This window comes from Erpetoichthys calabaricus, chromosome 16 (genome assembly GCF_900747795.2).
Source record: "Erpetoichthys calabaricus chromosome 16, fErpCal1.3, whole genome shotgun sequence".
Lineage (NCBI taxonomy): Eukaryota > Metazoa > Chordata > Cladistia > Polypteriformes > Polypteridae > Erpetoichthys > Erpetoichthys calabaricus.
Window position 1 is genome coordinate 70,134,307 of NC_041409.2, and position 22,231 is coordinate 70,156,537.

Sequence of the window (22,231 nt, forward strand, 5' to 3'; positions counted from 1 at the left end):
CAGCCTTCTGAATCGGTTTGTTAAGCCTCTGTGCCAGACGGCTGGGGACCCTACCCAGCCGGGACGCCTGGATGGTCCACGAGAGGGACGATACCTCCCCTGGGCCACAAGAGGGCAGCCGCCCAGGTCTGCTTGGGGGCCACTGGAACGGAGCTGGGAAGCTCATCCCTATGGGAGGACGTGGCCACTGCAAAGGGGCGCCCGGATGGTTATGGAACCCTGGATGGTAGCACTTCCGCCACACCAGGAAGTGCTGCCGGAAGAAATCCCAGGGGGCACCCGGAGTGCTTCTGGGTGCTCTCCTGACACTTCTGCCACACCAGGAAGTGTCGTCAGACGGAGCACCTGGAATTTATCTGGGTCATTATAAAAAGGGCCGCCTCCCTCCAGTAGACGAGCCAGAGTTGGGAGGAAGGAGATGGAGCTTGTGAGGAGGGGAGTGGAGGTCCAAGAAAGAGAAAGATAAAGAGAGATAGAAAGAGAGAGAAAAATAAAGAAGAAGAGTGTTGGGATAAGGCATTGTGGTGCTGTGAAGAAAATAAAGGAGTGAGTTTTTGGACATTCTGGTGTCTGACTGTCTGTGTCCGGGGGCTGGCTTTCCACACCTCTTAATGTCTGCTACCCTCATTGCTACCACCCCAAAAAAATGGCACTGACAGCCACACACACTCAGAACATCTGCAGCATAGTGTAAGGATGTAAGTCAGTAGGCTGCATTTCCTACGCTTTGACCCTTCTTATATCTGGCCAGTGAGTTCTTAGACCACTCTAACTTACCGTTCATAGACACCCCCAAGTACTCGTAGTCCTAAACACCCTCAGGATTGTTAGGTTCATTTATGTTGATCGGTTTGGAATTGCTTTGTCTTCCTGTCTGATTAAAAAAGTCAGTTTCTTCATGCGAATACATTATGCAGTTACCAATTTGTAAAGTGGGTAATGGCATTTTACCTGTGGACTTGTTATGACACTTGGAGTCTGCACTCAGTGAAAATTGCTATATAAACATAAAGTGAACAAAAGATGGAATACAAAACCATTTATAAAAAAAAACAAATAAAAATAAAAAAGTATAGCCAGGAACGGAGCTCTGGTCAAACCAAGACAAGGATGAGAGGTTAGCAAAAAGTGGGAACCATTGAACAAGAAAAAGAAAGAATGGTATGACAGTGGTGAAAGAGAGTGTGAGGGCTGAGAAAATCAAAGAATAGTGGGATTAGAAAGATGAAATAGATAGATAGAAATGGCCAAAATGAAGAAGAACACCATCTGAGTCACATTCCCCAAGCCTCCGTCTCCCGTTCCTGCCTTACCTGTTTGATGAGGCTTGCTGCCTGCAGTCGCGCCATACGATTGGCCATCTCATCTCTTAACTGCTGCCACTGTTTCTGCAGGGTGTCTGTCCACTTCCTGATGTCCGCCTCATTGGGGTGGCCTCTGCGGCAGAGATTGCGACCTCTCTGCACCACCGCATTGCAGAATGTTTGATAGGAGTGCATCTCTGCCTCTAAGCCCTGAAAGACAGTCCAGAGTGAGAAGGAGGAACACTTTGACCTGGCTGGTCAGGAACTTGCCTAGTCACACCTGTTTGCTTTCAATCATTCGCCTACAAGAGATGGCAAGGAATTCTTGCACTGAGGCATTTCTGGTCCAAGACATATTAAGGGGGTGTTGAGGACCAGCCACCGCCCCCTTGGGCAATACTCGCAAGAATGCACTGAAAAGTTTGATTAATACTAAAAATCATCGAATGCATGTTTCAACCAATTATTCTAAATGTCCATTAAGAAAGACCCGTCCGTATTAAATAGTAGGTATTGGTACATTATATTTACATGCATTCTCTGATCATGCAAGTCCTTACAAGATTAACGCGCGTGCAGAGGACCGTATCTATGCACGTTTTGACAGGTTCGTTGAACATTACTATGAATACGTGAGAACTTTTTTATCAATACAAGATTGTTTCAGAAGTCCTTCCGAGCAAGTGTAAACCTGAAATTACAGTGAAGTACCTAAAAATCACATTCAAAGGATAACTTACGTGGACCTACTTCTTAAAAATTATGGGGCTTTGCCCCCTGCTCGTTTTGCTTGCCAACCCCCCCACCCCGGCCTGTGCTACATGCCAGCCACTTCGTGTCTCTGCCATTTGCATATGTGGATTTCACTTTCACCAAACAACAAATCTTTTAATTCTCTACCGCAGGTTGATTTCATATTTGAAAAAGGCGGTACCAAATGTAGCCGCTGTACATTGTGCAATTTACCGACAACATTTGGTTGCAAAAAACCTTAGTGATTGCCTTCATCGCTCGCTACAGTATGTAATTACAGCAGTTAACAAGATCAGAAACAATGCTTTCAATGATAGATTATTTGGAAAGCTTTGTGATGAAAACGACGAGGACTTCAATCATTTATTATTGCACGCAGAAGTTCGTTGGCTGTCAAAGGGTACCTGTCTAAAATGATTTTATGAACTCTTTGAATTAGTAATTTTTTTAAAACAAAGATGATTCAATAAGAGAGAATTTATTGAAATTTATGAATGATATAGCTTATTTGACAGATTTAAACAACAAATTTAATTAAACAAATCTACAGCTGCAAAGAGATGATTAGAATTTGATCAAAGCAAAGGCTATTTCTGCGTTCATGTCAAAACTTGCCTTGTACAAACAAAATTTGGGTCGAAGACAATTTTATCAGTTTCCAAATCTTTCGTCAGTGGAAACAAATGATGACGACATTCTGGTTTGTAGCCAGCATTTGGAAGCACTTAAAGAAGATTTTACAAATAGGTTTTGTCCCTGTGTTCGGATTCAGCGGGTTGAAAAATGAATGGATGGATGGATTTACTCAACATGATCATTCCAGATTGGGTCCTAGAACCTTCCTCAAACCTACAAATAGCAGAATTATCACTGCAGGAGGAGTTGATAGAATTGTCAACAAATGAAAAGTTGAAATTGAAATTAAAAAATGGATATCAAGAATTTTGGCTTCAAAGGAAAATTCCAATATTTTATCCAGCCTTATAGGCTGCAGCAAAGAAGTATTTCATTGCATTCCCATAATCATATTTAGCTGAAAGAGGATTTAGCATGGTCAACAATCTATTAAAAAAGAAAAGAAACAGATTGTCAATAGTGGAATGTGGCGATTTAAGATTGCTGATGACAAAAATGGCACCAAACATCAAAAAATTAGTGTCGTCACACCAAGCTCAGCCGTCTCACTTATAATATTATATTCATTTTTTTTAATAATATATATATTTTTTAATCATACTTTGAGCAATACACCAATATTGTTAATATATTCTAATAAAATAATTTTTAAAAGTCTGTCCTTGGTTTTTCAATATATAGTATGGTATAGTTCACCCAAGGGGGCGCTATCAAATCACTCAGCACATGATCTCCTCAAGCCTGTGTGCTGAACCCTCAACTTACACATTTGACTGCACCCCACAAATGCTATCATTAAGTGTGCAGACGACACCAGTGTAATGGAGCTCATTTCAGAAGGAGATGACTTGGTCTACAGAGACGAGGTCCAGAGACTGATAGAATGGTGTGCAGTGAATAACTTTAAATAAAAACCAAGGAACTCATTCTGGACTTGAGAAAGTACAGCACAGAACCTGCTCCCCTCTACATCAACAGAGACCATGTAGAAAGGGTGCATACCTTCAAATTCCTGGCAACCCACATCTCAGAGAATATTTCCTGGTCTGAGAACACCACAGCAATGGTCAAAAAAGTGCAACAGAGACTGCACTTTCTGAGAGTGCTCAGGAAAAACATCTTGGAGCAAAAACTATTGGTGGCTTTTTATTGTTTAACCATTGAAAGCATCCTGGCATGCTGTATCTCAGCATGGTACACCGACAAGAAGGCTCCCCAGAGAGTCGTAAACACAGCACAACAAATGACAGCCTACTGTCTGCCCTCCCTGGAAGGCATTGCCCGCTCCCGCTATCTCACCAGAGCCACAAACATCTTTAAGGATCCTTCACAGTCTGGTCACCACCTGTTTGAACGGTTACCCTTTGGTCGGCATTATAGATCTTTGAAAGTACAGACCGATAAACTCAGGATCCATTTTTTTATCCAATGGCCATAAATACATTGAACAAAAATAAGCAAATAAGGCAGGTTAATAATTTTTGGTCAGTGCTGGGTAATAGACTCATATATACTGCTGCTGCTCTCGTGCAGCTACTCCCCAGTGAAATGGTATTAATTATTTTATTACTACTGGTTTCATTGTTATTTTATATTATTTTTGTTTAAGCATACTTTTTACATATAACTGTGACGATGCTGGTCCCCTGAAAACTCCTTCTTCCCACATGGGTGTCTGCTGAACCAACACCGTCGATAGTTATGACCGAGATGAGCTGACAAATGATGACAATTCTCTAATGATGCCAGAGGATGGTGGAAAAAGTGCCCAAGGGCTAATATTAAAAAAAACAGTCAACACAAAAGTAAAACCAACAAGTGTCAATAGTGCAGTGTTCAAAAAAAAAGTACATATATACTGTAAATCCATAAAAATCCAATGAAAAGTGGGAATAAAAATAATCAATAAGTAAATCCATTAAAATCCGAGGTTAAAATGCAGTCTAACTCCTTCTGATCTCAGCCCACCTCCTTCTCTTTCTCCCCGGCTCACCCATTGCTCGCATAGCTGGCGGAGACTCAGCAGCCACGAGCTCCTTTTGGCCAACCTCTGTATTGGCTGCCTCCAGGCATCACGGCCAGACTGTCCGAGGTCGGCTCTCCTCCCTTCTTCCTTCGCGCTCACGTGGTCGCACCTCGGAAGCCTAGGGAGGGCACCTGCCTTGCTTGCCACACTCCACCCGAATGTTCAGAGGGGCGAACTAGCCCCTAGAGTGCCACAGCTAACGCTCCTTCACGGGGCCACAGCTCGTGCTGTCTCCTCCTTCCAGGTGGCCAGATCCTCCTGCTAAGACTGCCTTTCATGTCTTTTAACCTCTTTCGATCTTTTACTTTTCTTTCATTTCTTCCATCTTTGATCTCTACCTTCTTTCATTTCTTCCCCTCTTTCCTTGTCCAGACCTGTATATATACCCTCACGTCTCTGTGGGCGCAGTGCCACACGCCACAGGAAGCCAATGAAGCAATTGAGAACGATCGCACCTGCACGATCGCTCCAACTACCTCATTAACTTCCCGCGGTCGTGCAATCGTGCCCACGCAGAGCAATACCATTACTGTTTTTTTTGTTTATCTTGTTTATATTATGTGTTGTAGCATTGGTTTGTTTTTCACAACAGTAGTGTCATTTTGCTTTTGTATCCATTTGGAGTGGCGCTCGTAATTTTGTTGCAAATTATTTTACAATGACAATAAAGGCTTTCTATTCTATTCTATTCTATTATATACTCACCTTTTGCTTGTTGATAGTAACAAAAATCTGGATAAGATCTCGGCCAAGATCAGCAGTGCGGACCAGCTGCCACTTCTCATAAATCCACGATTCGACTTCCTCACAGTCATGAAAGAATTCAAAGAGGTTCTGCTGCTCCTGCAATGCCTGCTTCCTGTAGAAATGAAGGACAGGGACAATGTAGCAGATTGTCTTCTGATAATCCATTTACAGGAGTCCGACATGGTGTAACAACAGTGTCCCCGGAACTCCACCACTCCAGGAAATCAAACCCAAGACAATCAAGCATTCACATTTATTCACATGTAAAGATCAAACACTCTCCACCCCATTTTAAATGTTCAGTTCGGCACTCTTGTAGGGCAATAAGTGGAATTCACCGCTCCCAAAGTCTTCAAAAGTCCACCCAGTTGCCACCACTTTATTATTAAAAAAAACTTCCAGAAGTCAACTTCCTATGGTTTATCAAACAAGTGATAGCATTAGAACATATTTTGAGGAGAACAGCCCATTATTGCCCAGCAAAATTCATTAATCTAATTTTCCCACAATACCATCAGGTTCAAGTTTTCAAAGTTCCTAATGTCCTACTGTCTACGGCATACTTGACGCTCTTGTGGAACAATAGGTGGAGCTCACCGTCCTTCATCTAAAGTCTTCAAAATTCCAACCAGTTGCCATCACTTTATTCAAACAACCCAAAACACCACTTCCTGTGGTATATTTGGTGATTTACTCCATGTGTCTATGGTTCTCCATGTGATGAAAAACGTTCACCCTTAACATGTAAAAGTATTTCAAGAAAGAATTAAAAATGTTAAATTTGAATCCACAAATCCAAGTCCAAGGAGATTATGCTCCAGCTTTATAACTGTCATAATCTCTGATTTCCATAAATGATCTGCAGTATGTTCCCTCCGAGTGCATGGAATCAGCGGTTTTGACACTCAAGTTCAGATTTTGTTTATGCTTTAGTGTGCCACCATTTTGTCTTCCACAAGAGTGCTGCTGTTTTAGAGCTCTTGTATTTGCTGCTGCTCTGGAAACAATACCCAGAATGCTCCGGGGCCCACTAGTTGGTATTGCTTTTGGATTGATGACTTAAAGATCATCCCAAGTCGTTTCGAGGTATCGGAGTTTGATGGATAAATGCTATTTTGCTGTTCTAAAGAGTTTATTTTTGCCTTTTTGGTTATTGAATCCCTGCTCCTGCTTTTTGACTTTGATTTCCGGTTCACATTTTGGTTTTGACACTCGATCATGTGTTATCTCCTGGTTTTGACCTCTAGCCCATTCTCTGACTACAATTCTCTTGGTCATTTTTCATTTTACCATCTCTCATTAGTCAGTACAATAGCGCACTGGTGAGGCCTTATCTGGAGTACTGTGTGCAAAGGATTAGAAAAGAAGTCGGCCTGTGACTTCTGCCATTATAGAATCTCAACAATATTTTGCCTCAGTTACTGAATACTAAAGCTATCTATCACGTTATGATGGGTGCATTTCAGTGACGTCATTCCGGCACCCTAAGTTGGTGTCACGCGTTGCATCATGTGCTCCCATCTCAAAGTGGCACAAGACGCATGCACATAGCCCAGAAGTGGTGTCATCACAACCATTTCAACCACTGAGTACAGAAGGTACCAATTCCAAAGCAAATGTGAGGTAACTTAGCCATTACGGCAGATAAAAGCTACATCTAAATACTGTGGCCTTCTTGAACTGCTGGTTTTTGAATTCTGTGTGACATTAGGTTTTGTTAAGTACAGATTTTGTGCTGACAGTACTGAAAAATGTCAAACCATAATGGCAGGATTAATAGAATGGTTGACCAAGAGATGAAAGAGAAAATTATGATCAAAATAGGCAGGGGTCAAAGCCAGAAAACCAAAAACATACCAACATACCAAATCCAAAATATTAACCAAAGGTCCTTATCAAAATGACATACAAGATCCTGACACCACAAAAAAAATTACAATAACTAAATGCATGGTCAAGATTTGTTTTCAATCCAGAGACCTGTACAATATTAATAGTAGACCACCATCTTAAATAGTAAATGGCCTCCAAAATAAGCCAAAACCCATAAAATACTTTTGTAAAATTAAAAAACAGAGAAGCAAACTTTTAAAATAGAGGCAAAACTAAACATTTAAAACAGACGCAGTGTGATATAGTGGTTAAATTTGTGGGTGAATTTCCCCCTGGGATTAATAAAGTATCTATCTATCTAAGGCTTTTGACTTCATTTTCTGAGGCTGTGGATTCAGATCCCACTACTGATACCATGTGACCCTGAGCAAGTCACTTGACCTGTCTGTGCTCCAATTGCAAAAATAAAAAGAAATGTAACTAATTGTATCAAAAATGTTGTAAGCCACATTAAATAAAGGTATCAGCCAGATAAGTAAATGTAATATAATGTCAAACCTGTCAGAAAACAGGAGGGCTTTCATAGGGGTAAAGAGTCACAATGCTGAGTCACATGCTACTTCTACTACTTATTGGAGCAGAGAAAAGTCATAAATATCACCAAGGAGTAAGAAACTGCAGGGTTCAGAGATGGAGCCAACTGCCAGTCCTAACGTCAGCCCTCCATGAACACCTCATCCTTCTTATTGAGCTGGCCATTGTATTTAAGTGACCAGAGAGGACTGCATCGAGCACACAGGAAGGAATGTTGCTAGTAATGTTACAGTATGGGTTATCTAAGACAGGACAACATCACGTATTGAAGTGTACAAACTACTCAAAGTGTTAAATTCAAAAACAGAAGCTAAAGGAACAGGCAAAGTCTTCAATAAAAACTATGTTAAGTCAAAACATTAGCAAAGGATGAGACAAAAATATGAGAAGGAACCAAGAAATCTGGAGGGATTACGAAAAATACTCCATGCTTGTGCAATAAGTGGACATAAGACTTGACTTTTATGTATTTACAAATAACAGGGAAGGCCTCAACTAAGAGTTGAATGGAGTGGACCAGTTTGGAGCATGGACACTGCTCTAAGTAGAACCTTGGTCTACACAGTGTTTATTTGAGACACCAGTTTCTGATATTTTCTTATTTACTTCAAATACATTCACTTTCATTCCCCGACTCCACTCTCTAATGGCCAATTGAAGTGCGTTTTAACCCTGCACCCTTAGTAGACCTACTACAGAACAAAAATTAATGTATAGCATTACATCTTTATACATCTACATCTAAACTTTCAAGGTGAATTAACTCAAGGGCTGCTCATTTGTAGAGAAGTATCAGGATAACAGAATGGCTCACCGAATTTTGCTCTGGGACAGTAGGCCATCGTATAGTTGGTTGAGCTCGCGGACCTTCCCCAAGACCCGATGGTCTTTAGTGGATGCTGCTCTTCGGCTAATGCTTTGCAGAGTTTCTCCATGAGAAGAGATCTGAGAGTCCAAAAGGTTTTGCTTCTGCAGTAAGTCAACTGTGTCAACCAGTTGCTTACCATAATCATTTGAGATGGCATGGTTCTAGAATTGGAGGAAATGTAAAGAAAAATCAGAAGAGATAAAGGCGGGCGGTGAATGTCGACTTTAACCTTAACTCCTTGCTTACCTGCAGCTCAATAAGGTCAGCCTTCACAACATCAATGTCTCTCAGCAGGACCAGGGTCTTGACAATCTTATGAAGAGTCTCTCGGTGCCTTTGCAGCACCTGTAAAAGTTCTTTCCAGCGTAACTCAATCTCTTCCTGTCTGAGACCAAAAAAAGCAGAATTCAGGAATTGCTTTAGCAAAATGGCAGTATAAACCACGGTACGAGGCACACAATCTATTCTATAGGCAGACATGAATGGAGAGAAGATTCTAAAATCTTTGTTGTGAAACATAAAGAACTTCATGGTCTGGCACATGATCTGAGGACTTTAAACCCAAGAGTTCAAAAATGTCCCGCATCTATCACAGGTACTGTGGCCTGCATACACGAATATAGACAGTACCAAAGAACTAACAAAAGCAGCTACGGACAGAAAGGGCACTGTTTACAGTGTGGAGTCTGATTGGGCCTATTAGCCAGCTCACACCTTAAACCTTCACATTATGCTATCACTGGCTGCATGCATGTCAGGCCAAATTGTATTAAAAGGTTTCTCCACACACCCAATGAACTAATCGATCTGCACAAATAGACAACATCAAGCGCTGCTCTCACCTCTGGCTGATCTTGAACTTGCTGTGGTAGTTTTCTTTCTCAATGACAGCTCCCATGTTCTTCAATGCTTTGAATCGTTGGTCTCGGGCATGGACATCAGTAATGAAGCCCTCAAGTTTACGGGAGGCCGCTTCGGCTTCCTGCAAGTTGTCAAAGTCCTTGAAGTCTTGTTGCTGAAGTAACTTACAGGTCTCATTCAGGTAGGCTTCCCGAAGTTTCGCCTTGCGCTCAAATTTCTGTGCCAGTTGTTCCAGCCGCTCAAGTCGAAGTAACTCCATCTGGAGGGCACGTTCTCGCTCATGTTCAGCCCGTTCTAGAATCCCCCAATGTTTTTCCAGGTCCCCAAGTGTTTTGCCTTCTGGTGGGATGTAGGCCCGTTGATTATTTGCACGCAGTTTGGTTTTGAGGTTAAATAGGTGGGCTTCAATTGCTCCTCGCTCCTGGTACTTTGGTGGTTTTTCCACCGTACGATAGGTCTTGAAGACCGCCATCATTCGTTGCATGCCCTGCAGTGAGTTGGGAAAGCAGCGGTCACTGAGCTCCACCACTTTTGTTTTAATCCACCGGAGAAGATCTGAAATCATCTTTTCATACTGCTGCTTGAGGTCATCAATGTCTTTCAAGAGGCCAACAATCTATGAGTAAAAGACAACATGTGGGTTACTACAGGCATTATTAAGCACGGGAAGAGTTTCTGGTGAAAGGCTTTTGAAGATACTGCAAGAGTGGGGTGGAGAGTGACCACTAACAAGGGATACAGAAACAGACTGACCATCCAACTGGACCTTATCACAAGAAATGGCAAAAGGGACAGACTGGGGAGAAGAGAATCCAAAAAAATAACTAATGTTCAGAGTGTGCTGCAGTGGAGGAAAATGGGATCTGCTTCAAGGGGGCACATATAGAAAATAAATTAATTAAATAAATAAATAATAGTGATGTCGTCCACAAAGAAGTACATGAAAAAGACTGAGGAGGAGTCTACTGCAAATAAGGAATTAAAGGGGGCGGTATAATGAGCTACAGATCTGCTAAAGGACTACATAGGATAAAAGGTAAAGACAAGGAGACCCCAGTGAGCCACCCACCTGGCCAGCAGACACGACACCCAATTGTGGTTTTAGGGTGGTCTCTTTCATTTGTTGCCATCTGATCCACAGGTGGCTGAAGTTTCCAACAAATGTCATGGCCCTTCTTCTGGAGTTTAGGTTTGCAGTGTCGATAAACAAAGCTTCTACAAGCTGGACTGACAATCTAAAACATCTCGATGAAACAGCATCTGTTGGTGTACGTCTGTCGAGAGGTCCATTCTTCACACAGGTCAGCAGCCATCAGCACTTGGTTAACCTTTCTGTCAGCTCGTGGGCACCTGAAGACCTCCCTGTAACATCTCCTTTATATTTGGCTCCCAGTCTGAGGCCACATGCATACATAACACCCAAGGTATCCATCAGCGCCACACACTTCTGCAGTGCTCACCCGAGGGTCACAGGCCGCTTGTGTGTGCGTGTGTGTGTGTGTGTGTGTGTATAAGGGGAGACAGCTGGTGAGCACTTCAAGCTGATAAGCTTGTAATCCTTTAGAGAAGAAGCTTTAGTGAGTGGTGTGCTGGCTGCCATGTCATCTCCAGAACAGCAGGGGGAGGTCTAAAGATGGTCACTGAGAGGCTATCAGATGTTTAACGTTTTCTCAGCTCATGGGAATGGCTATGAAGTCACAGTGACAAATCAGCCGTTATAGCCTAGTTGAGCCTGTGCGTGATGTGGCTTTAGTACTGGACTGGTTTATTAAGTTGGCGCCTGCATATTTACATTTACGTGGGTTGCTTCTTTGCATTATTTTCACTATTGAAGTGGCTGTAAGATGAAGTGGTGTGACCAGCCAGACCACCCCAAACACAGAAAGTGGTCAGTTATGGAACCGCGGATATGCCAAAGTCTGCTGCCTTTCCTTTGAAGATCAAGCATGGCAGACACCTCAGTGCCACAAACTGTGTTGTAGTCCTGATTGTCATTTTGGTTTGGTTTATGTGTTGCTGTTATTTTTTGTAAATGAGCTTTCTGTAAAAAATGTATAAAACAAAGACCAACTTCTTAAGTCTTAAATCCAGTGGTGGTTGGTGTGATGGTTCAGAGATACATAATGTTTTATAGTGTCATGAATGCCATTATTTTTGGAGTGTTTGGGACACACCGCAACCCTCACCAGGAAAAGCAGATGGGACCAGGAGATGAGATGAAGGTTACGGTTAGGGTTATTTATATTGGAATATTTTTAACCTTCTGTTTTTTAAAATGTATTTGCATTTATGATTTACAATCTCGTCGTCTTTTTGAAGGCAGCATTCAAGACTGGCATCGAGCAGATTGCTGTGGCCACCTCCCAGGATTATTGTGCGTCATTTTTGTGAAGATATGTCACTCAAGAGTGACAGGTGCAATAACCTCTCATCAGAACTTTACCTAACAAGAGGGGAAAGGCCTGCTTTCTCACTCTGATAATAGAATTAAATTTGATTCAGAATTTGAGGCTCCTGATTACAGCATTTTCTCCACTATGACTTTTTGCTTTGTCCCATCTTGAAAATTCGCCCAATGGATTGGAGAGCTAGAATTAAGCTGATGTCCCATTACACAACTTCTGCTGGGAGGGGATGTCATACTTGATGATGCGGGCTGCAGATCTTGCAATCTGACATTATCCAGCAACATGCCTAGAAATGTCAGGGTGTGAGAAATGAAACAACTCCATGATGACTTTCCAGCCCAGTTTTACACTTCCAAAGTGTTGTGAGCTCACCACTTTATCTGACAAACAAGAATGTGCTGACTAACCTCATTGGTGCTGTGTGAATGCGGTCCAGGTATGGTGAGTCCAGCTGTAATCTCAGGCCCCCTTCTTTTTCATTATGCCACAGTATGTAAAACATGAGACATGTGACAGGCAAGTCCCTATTCCATTTTCAAGGTCCAAACATCATGGACCCTTTCCCAGCCAGGACACCATAATAGAAGGACAATATGGAAGGAGGCCAAACTCAGCTGGGATGAGGCTGTTTAAACATCCCATAATAAGGGATAAATTAATAAATAAATTAACAGGGGTGGGGGGTATGTTTGGGGGGGGAGCTGGGATATCAAGAGCCGCTCTTCCGTCAGTATAATAGATGGCAGTGCTCAGCAGGCGTGGACCAGGTAAAGACGCCTACAGGGATATATGGGAGTCATAGTCCTGAGGGACAATCCTGTCAGGGTCCTTCTGCTTGGGGTGCTGCAGGGATAAGCACTTTCTGTTCAGACTGAAGCCTCCTGAAACAGGGAGTCCTCTCCCTGCAGCACCCCTCAGCATCACCTAAGGACCCCAACAGGATTGTCCCTCAGGACTACAACTCCCACATATCCCTGCGGGCATCCTGGGTCTATGCCTGCTGAGCACTGCCATCTATTATACTGGGGGAGGAGCATCTCTTGATATCCCAGCTCCCCCTACTGTCCATTAATCTATCCCTTTGAATGGGATGTGGTAACAGTCCCATCCCGGGCCAGGTTATGCCTGCTTCCATATTGATCTTCCATTATGACGTTCCAGCCAGGAGAGGGTCCAGCACAGGACTTACACTGCATTGTATGTATGCTGGATGTAAACCCAATTACATTACATGTACTCATTAGGATGACCCAAGGCGACTTACACAATTTGAGACACAATTGGTTACATGTCTTGGAGCCCAGGCAGGTGAAGTGACTTGCTCAGGGTCACAGAGTGTAATCAGTGGGATCTGAACCCACAACCTCAGTGTCTGAAGTCCAAAGCTTTGGTGCCTACCACTCATTGGTCGTGGGTTTTCACACACAGAGTTGCCCTTACAACTTTAGACAATTTCAAACCGGCTTGATATTATGGGGGCAAGTTGTAGAAGGGTGGGACTGAGTCGCTGGGTATGTCAGACTACACACGGGAAGCCAAGGGGGCTACGACTGACTCCAAGTGTTACAATTAGGCAGATGAAGTGTACAGTTTGTTTTGTTTACGCACACCAAAATGTAAATCAACATAACTCTGTTGGCCACAGACGTGGCTCAAATCGTGGCTTAAGCACGGCGTGTTGGGTCTCTAGACTCCCATCAGGGCTGCATGGCCTCTCTAGTGCACTCAGTATTCCCCCACATTCTTAAACTGTGCATGTCAGATTGGTAGGTCAGCCTGAGAGGAGAGCCTTAGTGTGCCTCAAGACAAACTGTATGGTGTTGGAATATGATGAACAGGATTCTGTTATTATTTTGGTTTTATTTTTGATTACTTTTTTATTTTTCTTTCTCTTATTTTAATAATGGGTGCTGCCTTTAAATAGGCAACAGGAGTTGTCTGGCATCCCGGCCAAGATGGATGTTTACTTACCTGCCCAGAAAAAGCCTTTTTAATAGAAGGACGTGGGTGGACGAGCATCCCAACCATGTCGGTTAGTGGTGTCTTACCTGGTCGGGGGGCCGTTATAATGTATGGACACAAGGAGACTGCTTGCCAGGGCCATGTACTTCCCTGGTACACTCGCTGGTGACATCCCTCTGGCGAGCATCCTATTTGGACAGCCGCAGAGTTGCATGGCAGTTGGAGTTTTGGTGGAAGGCCATGTTGGGGTCCTCAGGTGCCACCTGGAGGAGCTGCTGGAGGCAGTCTCTCCTATCAAATGGGTTTCTGCCTGACCCAGAATGCACTGTGATGGCATGGGGCCCGATATAAAGGAAGCTGCTCCGCTTCAGTCGGCGAGTCAGAGTCAGGAGAGCAGTCAGACAAAGCTTATCTGGGTGGACTGGAGAAGTAGAGAGTCATATTGCCGAAGCTGTGGAGAACGTTAAGGTATTTGTGGCAATAAACCTCTTTACTGGCATCAGAGACGCTCTCTGTGCTGTGTCTGCGGTTTGGGGTTTGCTGTAGCATTTTGTTATTAATGACACTCGTTGCTGCCACATGACATATGGCATGAATGGGGTGCTGGTATTTACAAACACCACATCACCATCGTTATCACCCAGGTTTGTGGATGGTAATATAAAACCTTTCATGAGTGCTACTTTGAGTTAGACCCTTGGAATGGTGACTTTCAGTTAAGTTCTCCTGACTTTGATTCTTGCTTCAGCTATTGGAGTTAGCTGCATGTTTGGTAGTCTGTCTGGTTCGGACCCCTGCTTTGTTTTTGGTTTGCGAGTTCATTTCGTGATCCTTTTTCATCGCCCTTGCTGCCAGCCTAATCCGTACCAGCTCTTGTGTAACAGGGTTGACTCCTACCTTTGTACCCTGACAGCTGTCGAGATAGGCTTCAGACCCCCATAAATGCTGTGTTAGTGTAATAAACTAGTTCAGAGAATGAACAAATGAATGAATCTAGAGCTACAGAAAATCACAGCAAAGCAAATGGGGCAATGGAGTGACCAGATGCTGGCAGCCCACCAGTGACTAACGAATAACTCGCCCTCTTTATTAGACGCTGGTAGCCCAGGATGAAAGAAGTAAGCAGCATAATGGAGTTACACCCTGTGTTGGTGGAGACAGACTGACCCCGTGGCTCACTGCTCGACTGGCCCTGAGCAAGTCACTTAACTTGTGGCAGTTCTCATTGAATGCAGCCATGGAAAGCTCCTTCATACAGCTACACTTGTTAACACTCTTTTCTTGAACAAGCTGAACTGGTTGAAGCATTTGGACTTTAGCCACCAGAAAAAGAAAGTGAACTGCAGTCCAACATATATGGTGACTTATTAAACACCAAAGTATTTTAATAGCATGTATAAAGAGTTTATTGAAAACAATGGTTGACGGCCATCAATCTTTAACTGCACAGGAGGGTGAGAGAATATGACACGAGACGTGGCCTCCTGAAAGCAGCAGAGCCTGACAGCTTCACTTAGGGGATCTTCTGACAAACTGCTCCTTATTTGAAACCTTTCAGTGAACTGCAAGTAAATAATGTAAGCTTTAGATAAAATTCTGTCAGCGTCCAGCACAGGCCATTCTACAGCCACTATGCTTTCACACTTAAGTGCCAACTTTGCTCCCAGTTGACTGTGCCATTCCATTAAATAGTGTCTAAAGCTGGGCCTAGGGGGTCTCCCAGGTTATTAGCTTATCGTTCCTAAGCAGAGGTGACATTAGGGTTCTTAATGTTCACGCTTCAGTTTCAGACCTCCTGGACCGAACACCTCAAGACAGGGCTTAGCAGAACTGGCCGTCATTCAGGAACTGATTAATGCATCCAGAGACTGTTCGGACTCCTTCAATTTCTTTTTCACATTTTATTCTGTAGCAGCTTTGTGCTAAAATGATTTAAATTGTTTTTTTCACCTTATCAGGCAACACTCAATACCCCAGAATGCCAAAGTGAAAACAGGATTTTAGAATTTTTTGCAAATTGAATAAATAGAGAAGCTGAAGAATCTGCTCTGGTATCTGGGAGGCTACCGGTTCAAATCCCATTACTGCCCTATGCTGATGGGCACTTCAGCAATGCCTTTAAACTGAAATTTATACTGGGGGTGCTGGACAATGGCTGACCCTGTGCTCGGACCTCCAAAGGTCATGCGAAAAGACAGTTTCCCCTCGCGGATTAATACAGTGTACCAAATACCAAAAAACATATCAAAGTATTCGGACCCTTTGCCATGACACTTGAAACGTGGCTGCCATTCTATCGATCATCTCCGAGATGTCTCTTCACCTGTGATCCGTCCCCATTATTAGACACGGGTCTTCACGCTAACAGAGTGCAGAGTTCCTGTGGAAGGGCCGGCCAGACAAGTGGCCTTGGTCAATGAGATCTGGCCTTGACCGAAATTATGTGTTTTATCCGTGTTCTGTTATCAACTGGCGATTTGCTTTGCTCATCTCAGTTGCTAAAGGACCTTAGTGAGAAGTCAAGCAAAATTACACCTTTAATTGGCTAACTAAAAAGATTACAATATGCGAGCTCTTGAAGCAACTCAGGTCCCTTCTTCAGGCAAGATGTATAATCATTTTAGTTAGCCAATAAAAGGTGTCATTTTGTGTGACTTCTCACGACATTCGTAATGGTGAACACGGTACAACACCCTAGTACTAAAGGACCATAGTAATGCTGAACGATTAATTGCATTCTTATTATTATTCCGATAAGTCGTTTCTGTGGTAAACACATCGCTGTATCAAATATATAGCTGCGATTAAATAAGGCAAGTACTGTAACTGAATTACAAACTACGGTGAAAGGCTGAGAGCAGAGACTCTTTCACGCTGCCCACACTCATTGCAGATAATTACGTTGTATGAGTAAGAGAAGCAACAGGATCTCAGTGTCCATCAACTCATTTATCGGCAAAGGCAGCGAATGCTTGGATATACCCGAGACTGTAAGTTCTGGCTCAAAAGCCGAAGATTTGGTCCCCAAACGAGCTGGCAAATCCGTCGCATGCCTTTAAACAGGAAGACCATTTCCAAACTCAGGTATTTTGTAAATCATGTTGAGCGAAGGTGGCTTCTTTCACAGGAAACACAACAAGCCAGTTCCACCGTTTGAAACACAGTCATAAAGAGCAGTACAAAGAGTGCAAAGATGTTCAAGCAGCATGGCCAGATTGAAGACAAAATCTGAACCATGTCTAAAGCAGCCATTGAATTCCATCACCATACGAGCCCAGGTCCCGATATCAAAAAGAAATAATGCAGGCAAGGTGACCATCCGTCCCCGTTTTCTGGGGACAGTCCCCTTTTCTGGACAACTGTCCCCACTCAGAAACATGTCCCCGTTTTGTCCCCGGTTTAAGATTTCGTCCCCGATTTCAGCTGGTTCACTTTTTTGAATGTATCTCATCACCATGATAATTTGAACTTGACGCGCATGTGCGGTGTTTTGATGGAGGTTATGCTTTACCGCATCCTGCAACTTTGGCGAGAAATCACGTGATAAGCTTTCGTTTTGTAGTCTATGCTCCTCTAGCCCCCCCCCCCCCCCCCCATGTCCCCAGATTGTCCCAAAAAATTCTAGTCACCTTAACGCAGGCCATTCATTAACTGCGTAAAGGCATTGTGCTGACAGGGCCGCCGCCGCCACCACCACGAAGGCGGATTGGGCAGATCATAAAAGGGGGAAAACGCAGCTGCATGGGTTACCTACTGAACAGTGCCATTTTCCAATAGACAACTGTTGTTTGCTTTCTGAAGTGGTCTGTATTTGCACTTATTCATAAGCCAATAATTACAAAATGATAAAATAAAATAAAATAGAGTGAGAAAGGTATACATTATTACTTCATACTTCACAGCAAACGCATGCCATGCACACAAAACATTTTAAGAGCTTTGTGTCTCCGTCTTCTACCTTTCCCACACACACAGACTGTGCAGATGTCTCGTCTGTCTGCCATGAGTCGTTTCATTTTTGGCAGAGGAAGCGCAGTTTTCTGACATGCAAACAACTGTACGTCTGAGTATTTCGTAAACCAGACTTGAAGACGTGATATATATGATTTAGCTTCCATACAGGATTTGAAGGATTTGGTGAAAACGTTTGCGAAGCAGAAGGCAAGACAAATTCGATTTTGATGATGTAATCTATGTGTAATTGTTTGTGCAACCTGGAGGTGGGGCTCGATGGCGAGCGCCTGGTGGCTGGGCTTGCACCCATGGGGCTCGGCCGGGCACAGCCTGAAGAGGCAACGTGGGTCCCCCTTCCCATGGGCTCACCACCTGTGGGAGGGGTCAAGGAGGTTGGGTGCAGTGTGAGTTGGGTGGTGGCTGAAGGCGGGGACCTTGGCGGTCCGATCCTCGGCTACAGAAGCTGGCTCTTGGGATGTGGAATGTCACCTCTCTGAAGGGGAAGGAGCCTGAGCTTGTGCGCGAGGTTGAGAGGTTCCGGCTAGATATAGTCGGGCTCACCTCGACGCACAGCGTGGACTCTGGAATCAATCTCCTTGAGAGGCGCTGGACTCTCTACCACTCTGGAGTTGCCCCCGGTGAGAGGCGCCGAACGGGTGTGGGAATACTTATTGCCCCCCCGACTTGGAGCCTGTTCATTGGGGTTTACCCCGGTGGACGAGAGGGTAGCCTCCCTCCGCCTTCGGGTGGGGGGACGGGTCCTAACTGTTGTTTGTGCATATGCGCCGAACAGCAGTCTGGAGTACCCACCCTTTTTGGAGTCCCTGGAGGGGGTGCTAGAGGGCATACCTTCTGGGGACTCCCTCGTTCTGCTGGGGGACTTCAATGCTCACGTGGGCAATAACAGCGAGACCTGGAAGGGCGTGATTGGGAGGAATGCCCCCCCCCCCGATCTGAACCCGAGCGGTGTTTTGTTTTTGGACTTTGTGCTCGTCACGGATTGTCCATAATGAACACCATGTTCAAGCATAGGGGTGTTCATATGTGCACTTGGCACCAGGACACCCTAGGCCTCAGTTCGATGATCGACTTTGTGGTCGTGTCGTCGGACTTGCGGCCACATGTCTTGGACACTCGGGTGAAGAGAGGGGTGGAGCTGTCAACTGATCACCACCTGGTGGTGAGTTGGCTTCGATGGTGGGGGAGGATGCCAGTCAGGCCTGGTAGGCCCAAACGTGTTGTGAGGGTCTGCTGGGAACGTCTGGCACAGCCCCCTGTCAGAAGTAGCTTCAACTCCCACCTCTGGCAGAACTTCGACCACGTCCCGAGGGAGGTAGGGGACATTGAGTCCAAATGGGCCATGTTCCGTGCCTCTATTGTTGAGGCGGCTGACCGGAGCTGTGGCCGTAAGGTGGTTGGTGCCTGTCATGGCGGCAATCCCCGAACCCATTGGTGGACACCAGCGGTGAGGGATGCCGTCAAGCTGAAGAAGGAGTCCTACAGGACCCTTTTGTCCTGTGGGACTCTGGAGGCAGCTAATAGGTACCTGCAGGCCAAGCGGGATGTGGCTTCAGTGGTTGCTGAGGCAAAAACTCGGGCGTGGGAGGAGTTTGGGGAGGCCATGGAGAACGACTTTCGGACAGCTTCAAGGAGATTCTGGTCTACCATCCGACGTCTCAGGAGGGGGAAGCAGTGCAATGTCAACACTGTATATGGTGGGGATGGTGCACTGTTGACCTCGACTTGGGACATTGTGGGTTGGTGGGGGGAGTACTTTGAAGACCTCCTAAATCCCACTAACATGCCTTCCAATGAGTAAGAAGAGCCTGGAGACTCGCATCTCTGGGACTGAGGTCACCAAGGTAGTCAAAAAACTCCTTGATAGCAGGGCCCGGGGATGGATGAGATACGCCCGGAGTTCCTCAAGGCTCTGGATGTTGTAGGACTGTCCTGGTTGACACGCCTCTGCAATATCGCATGGACATCAGGGACAGTGCCTCTGGATTGGCAGACCGGGGTGGTGGTCCCCCTCTTTAAGAAGGGGGACCGGAGGGTGTGCTCCAACTACAGAGGGATCACACTCCTCAGCCTCCCTGGAAAAGTCTATTCGGGGGTCCTGGAGAGGAGGGTCCATCAGATAGTCGAACCTCAGATTCAGGAGGAATAGTGTGGTTTTCGTCCTGATTGTGGAACAGTGGACCAACTCTACACCCTTAGCAGGGTCCTGGAGGGTGCATGGGAGTTTGCCCAACCAGTCTACATGTGTTTTTTGGACTTGGAAAAGGCATTCGACCGTGTCCCTCGGGGAATCCTGTGGGGGGGTACCGGACCCCCTGATAAGGGCTGTTCAGTCCCTGTACAACTGGTGTCAGAGCTTGGGCTGCATTGCCGGCAGTAAGTCGAACCCGTTTCCAGTGAGAGTTGGACTCTGCCAAGGCTGCCCTTTGTCACCGATTCTGTTCATAACTGTTATGGACAGAATTTCTAGGCACAGACAGGGTGTTGAGGGGGTCCAGTATGGTGGGCTCAAGATTGGGTCACTGCTTTTTGCAGATGATGTTGTCCTGTTTGCTTCATCAGGCCGTGATCTTCAGCTCTCTCTGGATCGGTTCGCAGCTGAGTGTGAAGTGGCTGGGATGGGAATCAGCACCTCCAAATCCGAAACCATGGTCCTCAGCCGGAAAAGGGTGGAGTGCCCTCTCAGGGTTGGTAGCGAGATCCTGCCCCAAGTGGAGGAGTTGAAGTATCTCAGGATCTTGTTCACGAGTGAGGGAAGAATGGAGCGTGAGATCGACAGGCGGATCAGTGCAGCGTCCACAGTGATGAGGGCTCTGCATCGGTCTGTCGTGGTGAAAAAGGAGCTGAGCCGTAAGGCAAAGCTCTCAATTTACCAGTTGATCTACGCTCCTACCCTCACCTATGGTCATGAGTTATGGGTAGTGACCGAAAGAATGAGATCGCGAATACAAGCAGCTGAAATGAATTTCCTCCACAGGGTGTCTGGGCTTTCCCTTAAAGATAGGATGAGAAGCTCAGTCATCCAGGAGAGGCTCAGAGTAGAGCCGCTGCTCCTCCGCATCGAGAGGAGTCAGATGAGGTGGCTCGGGCATCTGATCAGGATGCCTCTTGGACGCCTCCCTGGTGAGGTGTTCCAGGCACATCCAACCGAGAGGAGGCCCCGGGGAAGACCCAGGACACACTGGAGGGACTATGTCTCTCGGCTGGCCTGGGAACGCCTTGGGATTCTCCCAGAAGAGCTAGAAGAAGTGACTGGGGAGAGGGAAGTCTGGGCATCTCTGCTCAAGCTGCTGCCCCCGCGACCCGACCTCGGATAAGCGGAAGAGGATGGATGGATGTTTGTGCAATGAATAAAACAATTTAAATTATTGTTAACTGGCTAGTAAGAGAAAATAATGTGGAGTTTAAAATGTTTGTCGTTCTGTTATGTCTTGCACTACTTATATTTACCACGTTTGGCTGACGCTCTTAGGCAAAGTTGGGTGAGTGCTGTGCAGTCATCTAGGGAAATATTTCAAGTGTACTGGCAATCACAGACCAGAGTTGCTAACAAAGTAGATTCCTGACCAGACAGTCAGGCGAGTTTATTTATTTATTTTTCCTTTATCCCCTTTTCCTGAAGCGCACTGCAAGTTTTACTGCAATCTGATTTGATAGGTTTAGTCATCTAAAATGTAGTGTTATAGGCACATAATAATTTACAGAATTATTTTTGTAAATATTTTCCAGCATAAATTGCTTTTTCCATGAAACATGTCTACTTTTTTGCAGTATTAATTATTGACTGTAACGATTATGTTTTAACACATGTACAGCTAACAATCTCAATTTATCATCTGTATTGACAGCTTGTACAATTGGCAATACTGCACAGTGCATAACCTTAATCTCCAATTTATCGCATTATCTTCAAGTTTATTGTTCATCACAATTATTCCCAATATTGTGCAGCTTTAGACTTTAGTAGAAGTTACTGGCATTTGGCGATGTCCAGATGTGAAAACCGTAACACTTAATTGCTATCTGTTGGGAAATGTGCTATAGATGTTTGAATATGCTATATGTGAGAGCTGCAAAATATTTGTGTTTTACCACATACTGTTAATGCTCTGCCACATCAACGTCTTCTTTAATGTCCTTTGCTGTGCCATTTATTTATGCTATTGTTACTTTTGTTAATTATCTGCTGTGTTTTGTTCCACGTATCTTGTGCTCCAAGAAGCAGAGCCAACTGCCAATCACTGTCCTGCAGCCTATAAATCTGGAG

General features: G+C 44.7%; 1 protein-coding gene across 1 annotated transcript in view; it reads right to left on the bottom strand.

Moving 5' to 3' along the window:
• Nucleotides 1-22,231, bottom strand: part of sptbn5 (spectrin, beta, non-erythrocytic 5) — a 153,835-nt gene that overhangs the window by 128,365 nt on the left and 3,239 nt on the right. The window contains exons 6-10 of the mRNA XM_051919747.1: nt 9,604-10,238; nt 9,008-9,146; nt 8,708-8,922; nt 5,425-5,578; nt 1,314-1,514 (exon numbers count right to left, since the gene is read on the bottom strand). Coding sequence (XP_051775707.1) covers nt 1,314-1,514; nt 5,425-5,578; nt 8,708-8,922; nt 9,008-9,146; nt 9,604-10,238 — 1,344 coding nt within the window. The remainder of the gene's footprint in view (nt 1-1,313; nt 1,515-5,424; nt 5,579-8,707; nt 8,923-9,007; nt 9,147-9,603; nt 10,239-22,231) is intronic.